The 8473-nt window shown below is 41.8% G+C and overlaps 1 protein-coding gene across 1 annotated transcript; it reads right to left on the reverse strand.

Moving 5' to 3' along the window:
- Positions 1-214: 214 nt before the first annotated feature.
- Positions 215-6228, reverse strand: LOC145444553 (uncharacterized). Its single transcript, XM_080322550.1, has 6 exons — positions 6153-6228; positions 6054-6088; positions 5863-5974; positions 2631-2704; positions 1400-1545; positions 215-595 (listed from the first exon to the last, which is right to left on the reverse strand). The coding sequence occupies exons 1-6, from the start codon at positions 6202-6204 to the stop codon at positions 328-330; spliced, it is 687 nt and encodes a 228-aa protein (XP_080178676.1). The 5' UTR covers positions 6205-6228; the 3' UTR covers positions 215-327.
- Positions 6229-8473: the final 2245 nt, after the last annotated feature.

The raw sequence follows: 8473 nt of genomic DNA on the forward strand, positions 1-8473 counted from the left end.
TTTGACACGGCCGGAGAAAAACGTATGTGACTCTGTCTTAAAGGTGGGGGTATTTTTGCGAAGAGATCTGCTTCATATGTGCTATTCATATCTGCTATATATTTGGAAGCATTCCGAAAGGACCGCATTTTCAACTTGCACTGCACAGTGCACACATAATGTAAGGCACAACACCGATTCTCTTACTGATGCAGGTGGATTGAATGAAACAGATGATAAGAATTTGCAGATTTTATTCATCTCAATACTAGAGTCGCCAAAATACAATCATATACACGATATTTGTTTATAATTGATAATTTCAGTCACTTCCGCCTTTTCGCGACTTCAGAGGCAGTACTCGCACACGTAGAAGTTGCTCCCATCCGGAGGAACGAACTGAATGGAACTATAAGCGCTCCCGATCGCAACCCCGTATTCAGAAGCATCTGCGTCTCCTATCAGAGTAGTGTCGCTGTCATCAAGAAAGTACGAAAGGCTGTTGGCGCCATATGTTGCTTCCACCCAGACAAGGCCGTCCGTCCCGAAGTAATCGAATTCAAGCAAAGGCAACCAAACCGTCCCCGACAATCCCAGCAGATCCGCTAAGAGCGCTCTGCAATTGCAAGTATCTGGAAAAATTGCACCGAGGACCATCAAATTATCTCAGTACTCAGTTCGTCAGTAATGTATGGTATGGTCCACGGAAACATTTTATTCTGCCCAGAAAAGACCTACGAAAAATATTGATAAATCCGTAGTAAACTTTGAGCTACTGCTGTGACATAACAAAACTTTTCTCGATTTCTTTCACTATTTAATATTGATTAATTTTATTTTTGCAATAATATTTTATATGTTAATGCTGGTGCATTGCATCTAGACCCACGCATACGCAAAGGTTTCGGTTGTTAAGCTCAAGGCAAAAAAGACTTCATTCGGGGAAGAGTTCATCATGCTTATCACGTTTAAATAGTATATTCATATTGAAATGAATATCAACATCCGTATCACAAAATATGACGTCGCCAGCATGAAATATTGAATGAGAGAGCGTTCAATGTACTATTTTTGGGTGGTACACGAACTCCTTTTTTGACAGAGTTTTGGGTGTTGTATTTTGATGAAATTCGACTCCAAGGCACACAAATGGAAGTGTGAACGGCCCCTCCGAACGACGCGAAATCTGTCGTCTCGATAATTATTCGTTAAAATCGGATTATCCAACAGATGTTTGCCAGAAGTTGAGAGAACAAAAAGTCATTTTTAAACACCCCTAATGCTCACCTCAGGCCTAGAGAATGTAACGTAAGCAGGAAGGATATTGGAAGATCAGTATAGAATATACCATAAAATCATATGTGACGTTATCATATCATGACGGACGTGATGTAACATAAGCCTGGATGCATATACTCACTTCCGATCGATAGCGGTCCTGACGTTCTTATGAGCAATTTGGGCGCCCTTACGGAAGCAATCCTGAGCTGCTTCTTCAATTGCCGAGGGTCCCGTTCCAACCAGATAGCGACATCCTTTATATTCTTGCCAATCCTTGTAATATGCCTGGAATATCAAGGCACCAGGGAAAGACCATACTACGAGATATTGAAGGGTTCGCGGTCGCGGAAGTAAAAGAGAAATGCGAATACCACGAACCCGCCGCCACTAAGCTCCAGTTAAAAATTGGCAACAACAGAACAAATGCTGAGCACTTTTTGAACAAAAAGTATGCAATTCCTCTTGCAAACCATGTGATCCTCTAAACCAGTGGTATTCAACCGGGGTCCTCGAAACCACTGAATTTAAGAAACGATTCATAGTTGGTAATTATCTAAATTATTGAATAAAGAAGCGGTTTTACTTCATAACGGCCAGCATTTCAGGACTCACATCAGCATAATGAGCGTCTGACAAGAAATATCATACCGTGTTAACTCATTTTAATTTTCAATTGTCAATAGCTTATTAATACAGCGGCGCGGAAGAAGAGGAGCCAAGAATGATCTCCTACGCGGAATCGAAGCCGGGTTTGTCGGACCGCGGGGATCCGTGAAGGTTTGACTGGGGTCAGCGATGACAAAAAGGTTGAGAACCACTGCACTAGACTGTGTCTATGTTATCTCCATAAATCGTTGTCCTCCATTAGCGAATTGACGCTCATACATAGATTTGGAATCGAGATCGGTCAGTCCAGGTCTTTGTCATGTGTTTTAATCTTCACAATTTCAGCTATTAATGAATTCTATGCATTTATTATCCAATATGGATTGAGCAGGTTACAACTGTAGAGTTTTAGATCAGAGGTGAATACATAAGGCTTAAGCTCAATGTATTTGAATATGGTATACGAACTCCAGTTTGCGCTGATAAGGTTGGCGAATTTCGGCGAAAGTCAACAGAGATTTGAAATGAATATTGCGTATCCACAATCGTATCACCCTATGTGCCGTTACCTTCATCATAATCCGGGTAAATAATTAATATCTTGATATATCATTTAATTTCATGCTGAAGGTCTGTACCTCCGAGATATCTTTAAATATCCCGCCTTCGTGTTTTACAGTTAGGTGCCAAAGCGGAATATCTCAAGGGCACTTTTGGCAATTCAATTGAACAGAACTTTATCCTCGAATATTTATCCTACAAACCGGAAGAAGCGATTCGGTTGTCGACGGCACCGCCGCGGTCATCGGCTCCGTTGTCGTGCGTGGCGAAAGCAGGCCTGTATGAAAATAGAAGCAGTGGTTGGACGGGCGGGTTGATTTTAAATCGAATTTATTGGCGTCTTCAACTGGCGACGTTCTTGACTAACAACTTCCAGATTTTTCATGCACGAACCTTATTCGCAACGATAACCTAAGGCAGGGATTGGCAAACTTTTCTGCTCGCGGGCTGCATTCAACATCCTAATCCATTCGCGGGCCACATTATAGTATAATCGGAATCATCAGCCAATACGAAAACTTTTAATTGATTACGCATTAGCCATGCATACGAGGATATAATATAGATAGATATGGATTAAAACAATTCAAACATTAATTTGATGATAACGCACATCAGACATGGGGTGATTACTTCACGAATGTAATCGATTGCGATTACGATTACCTGCGAATCCCACGATTACGATTACGATTACGATTACAGCAAAATCAGGAAGTAGTCGATTACGATTACGATTACATTTCAAAAGTGATCACGATTACTCACGATTACATTTGTTTTGCTTCTTAAAACTAATTTCAGAAGAGATATTGGAAGACAATATAAGACTTGCGATGAAAAAAGGTCTAATGAGATAACAACTTTCTTTATAAATCATACGTCATTTGCTTGTTACATCATAATGCACCCATTGCCCAACTCTATGCAGGACTATTCGTCGCACCCACCCAACGATTTGCATTCTTGCCAGGTCCGTAACTGCCACACCCCAAACTCCCCAATAGGACTGGGAGCGAGCTCTAAGGGGGCTCAAAAGTATTTCGTAAATCAACATAAATTATTGTAGAGTATTTTCAAGAGAGTTAATTAACTTGAAAATTTTATTTGAGCTTCGGGATTTAATGTCTCTAAATAGCCTGATTTTGAAATGCATACCTCTCCCTCTCAAGAAAAAAAGCAAGCATAATTTATATGAGTAGGCATTTCGGGGGCGGTCATTACCCCGCCACGACACACCGAAAGACGTATGCAATTTCTGCCAACATGCAACTCCAACAAAGTGTGCTACCAAAGAATGACCTTTGTGCCAAAACTTTGGGTATGTGTCGATTGTCAGTAGCCGCGCTCTGTGGGCGTGACGAATAGTCCGGTCCTTCCAATCTGAGCCCCAACAATGCAAATGCCAAATGCCAAAGTTTTGTATTGACTCGACTTGTACTCGAGTAATTTTGCATGACTCGAGACTAGAGCGGCCAAGACAGACATTGCATGCAACTTCGAATAGTAAAGTTACCACATTATTTGTATTTCGTCTATCAGTCCTGATACTTGGAAATAGGGCCGTAAACTGTGAAAACTGATGAAAATCACTTTATTTATTTACTGGCTGACTTGGCCTCGGAAATGACTCGGGGGTGAATTGAAAATGACTCGACTTGACTCGAGTCAAAACTATAAAAGTGAGATTGACTTGTGACTTGGAACATTGTGACTTGGTTACAACCCTACCAATAGCAACGTTGGGAGTGGGGAACGAATTGCTGTTTTGGTCCTGATTGTGCCTACAAGCGACGCTAACACGGTGCATAAGCGGATGGCTATGGCGACAGGTATAAATTTCGAGTGAAGTATTGTGAAATAACGATTGGTGCCCGTTTCAAGTAGAGTCATATGTGAATAAGATAAAATGAACTTAAAATTCTTACACTTAACACAGATAGGCTACTGAAAGCTGCCGTTACGAGGAACAGCAAAGAACGGCTCGGTTATATGATATATCAGCAGCAGGTGATTTTAACCATCGTAATGTTTTATTTGACGAGTACAAAATTTCAAATCTTTGTCCGGTGTACGTACAATACATACGTATACTACACAGATAGGCCTACTGCTCGCCAAGCATCAACGGTCAAACTGCGTTTAACTAAGCATAACCAAACATAAATACATAAGTTACTATTTGAAACTAGGAAGAGTGGTGATTATTATCTTGCTGCGAGGTAGTAGCGTCTGGGGTGTATTGATAACCTGATATACAGCATGGCTTATACTCTTCTAACAATCAAACAACAATGTACATCGAATATATATTTACTACGTGTGGATACTTCTTACGAAAGGACGAGCAAAGCTAATACTTCTGACGTAATAATGAGCAGTGGCGTTTGAAAATCAACCGTTTGCGCTATCCATAACCTGGTATAATATCTCTTCCTTGTTCACGAATGTTCGGTTATGTCATATTCATTGTACATATAAAAAGTAATCGTTCTTTCACAAAGAAATCGATTAGATATGTGAAGTAGTCGATTACGATTACGATTACTTTGGATTTTTCTCGAATGAAATCGATTGCGATTACGATTACTTGAAAATGCTGTAATCGTCGTAATCGATTACGATTACTAATCGCGATTACCCCATGTCTGACGCACATATGCCAGAATCATTATCGAGATTTTTTAAGCGGTTCTAAGGACGATTCTAAGGATAGGATTGAAATTGGTATATGTGAGCAGCGATCGATCGATAGATATGCTGATTCTGCGTTTGGTTAAGCTTCAGAACGCACAATGCTGACATCATCATAACCAGCCTTCTTCACGTTCTTAAGTGAGGACGACCTCAGCATAATTTACTGTTGTCCCAAACATTTGATTGATTCGTCTGATTTTTTCACCCAGCAGTTTGATATATTGGGTCTATAATTAGTATGTTCGGATTCAAGTTCTGTTGAAGCCGAAGTTATGACAAATTTACTACTAACTGCGCATATAGACTACGCATATACCTAGCACATGCACGAAATGGATTTTCCGAGTACAGAACTGCAAGTTGGAATTCTAACCCAAAATCACAATAGTGATCCGAACTAATTCATTTATGTTTTGATTATCTTGGATGTTCAGTGGCCTAAACGTTTCAAAATGCGTGGGTCCTATCCCGAGGTCGGGCAACTGCACCAACCATAAAATTAAAAGAAAAATATCAATAGTCGATATCCAATTATCCATAGTCGATATCATGAGGAAATATCTTAGGAAAAAGGTTAACCAAGTCTCTCTGATGAATAGATTTGTACTGCGCATTTTATCAATTTCTATCACATATCCCGATGCTTTTGCGGGCCGCACAAAATGTCTTCACGACCCGTATGCGGTCCGTGGGCTGTAGATTGCCCACCCCTGACCTAAGGTATGAGTTCCTACTCACTGTTGAGCAGTAGAGCCATCGCATACGACCTCAAAATACGCTCATAACGGTCGCTCCGACGTGGAGCTGGGGTCGCGTAAGATCTTTGTCCGTAGGTCGAGATCCCCGTGTACTGTGATACGCGATACGTTGATTTATTGTGAATCAAAATGAAGGCAAAATTGTTTCCAAGCTTGCACTAACATACTCACCACTCCCTGTTTCTTTGCCGGCGCATCCGATAGTGCTACAATGGAAAACATTTTCTATTATGATGATAATTCATGGACCGATTAGTGTGTTACACTCACCTCTAATACAGATCACTGTCAAAAGAAAAATAAAACTAGCCAAGAATCGCATCTCGGTCGAACACCTAACTACGGGTATAGGCAGGGCTTTGGAGCCGGAGCCGGAGCCCGGAGCCGGAGCCCCGGAGCCGTGCATTTTCACCGGAGCTGGAGCTGGAGCCGGAGCTCTACATAAAATTCAGCCGGAGCCGGAGCCGGAGCTGGAGCCCGTTATTTGAGGAGTAGCTCCGGCTCCGACCCATTTCATAAGATGCTATTATATATGCAACAACCACATCTACTGATTTATCATAATTGAACAGCAGGCATAGATTAAAGTGCGTTCTAGTGCAACTACTGTATGATGTTGTCGACGATTGACAAGTATTCAGTATGACGTCACAAGCCGGCACGGCGGCACCTATATGTCTTCGTTGCTACATCGGATGTTACTGACGGCTGACAGGCTATAGATTATAATAGATAAATAACCTATGGGTAGATTAGTAATCTATATAGACCAGGAATGGCCAACCTTTTCGGCTAAAGGGGCACATGCAATTGACGAACGAGTGCGCGGTCCACTAGCCACGCCAAGCGGGTAAAATTTTCTAAGTTTATAAATAAACAAGGTCAATAATATTATTACTTGTATGAGTATGGCGGGTCTATTGTATACCGCCCGCTAGGCTCAGTTTGCAAGGACACGACTATTCGGCGTCTGGCCACATCGATATCGAAGGTCCCCGATAATATGCGACAATCGTTTTGTGCCTACATTTCACCGTCGACGATCTTTATGCGAGCGCTAACGCGAAAATACTTTCTCCCGTAATTGCGAATACAGTTACACTCAATCGGGTAAATTATGCGTTTTTTTCACTTTCAGTAGGGGGTAGGCTACCAAGCAAGAAATCGTGTGACAATTAAACACGCGAAGCGTGAAGAAAAATTTCGCTACTATTTTAGTTTATTGTAATGTACGACGATTTACTGAAAATGTGACTGGACCCTGGATCTGCCAATGCGTCGGAACTGATATTTTAGTCATCAACATCCCAAGTGTCGCAGCCAGAATTGTAATTTTTGGTTGGCATTGCAAGTTCACAATCTGAACAATTCATTTTCGATAATATAATATGAAATTAGCTCGCGGGTCACGCAAAACCCTCTCGCTGGCCACATTTGGCCCACGGGTTGGCCACCCCTGATATGGACAGGCCCATTCGATAATTTCAGAGCCGGAGCCGGAGCAGGAGCCGGAGCAGTGGTAATAATGCGGCTCCGGAGCTGGAGCCGGAGCTAATGTATGATAGAAGAGAGCTCCGGAGCTGGAGATGGAGCAGTTTAAATCTACGGCTGCTCCAAAGCCCTGGGTGTAGGTTAGGATCTGTAGTGAAATTGGAAACAGATTGCATTGGATGATAACACCGTGAAACTCACATAGATAATCTCGGCCAGGTTTGTCTCCAGGCCCGGCTGGGACTGGCGACTGGCGAGCCGAAAAATCGAGCTTATATGCCATGTTACTTTGTAACCCCAAATCTAACCCCGATCCCATCATAATCCCAAGATTTATCGCTGAAGTGTCATGCTTGATGGGTGAAGTCACCTATAGCCACAACCAGCCAATATTTACTTACAGAATAGTTCATCCTAATATCATAATTACCGCACATAGTTGTTAAATTGCTGATAAGAATTTTTGACTACGTCCGTAAGCAGCGGGCGTTCGGGGGCAACTGATCCTCATCCAACCACTTCGTTTTTGGGGTGTGACGTAGTTATCCCTCGGAAACTTTCTCTCAAACACGCAGAGAGAGCGTACGTCACTAGGGAGAAGGTCACTAAATTAGTAAAGTTTCCAGCAACTAGCGATTTGTTAAAAAATAAGAAGAAATACCCGGGCGTAATTTCATACGGGCGTATACGCCCTATTAACTAGACAAGCATCACAAACCTGTAACATGAGGAGGTTCGTAACTATCGCAAGAAGGTAGCCTACATTTTTATCATTCTATGTCCTCGATTGCTGTTAAAGCATAGTCCGTGACACTCGACTTACTAGACATGACGAAAAGTCTAGTACTCGATTTGGAATCAATTCAGTCACACCCGCAATTTTGTCGAGCCCTTTCTATACGTCGACGGCTGAGGAATCATATTGTGGAAAATCAGCCTGCTGTAAAATGATCTTTGACGACTGATGACGAAGAAACATGATTTCGACACAAATAATATTCAACAACATCAACAGCCAGATTTGAGTATGATTTTAGGCAGGAAATGTTGAATCGTTGATGATTTGACTCGACTTAAACCAAAAGAATGTTCCGATTCCG

This window comes from Botryllus schlosseri, chromosome 1 (genome assembly GCF_051294905.1).
Source record: "Botryllus schlosseri isolate E-star chromosome 1, Bs_hap1, whole genome shotgun sequence".
NCBI classification, from domain to species: Eukaryota; Metazoa; Chordata; class Ascidiacea; order Stolidobranchia; family Styelidae; genus Botryllus; species Botryllus schlosseri.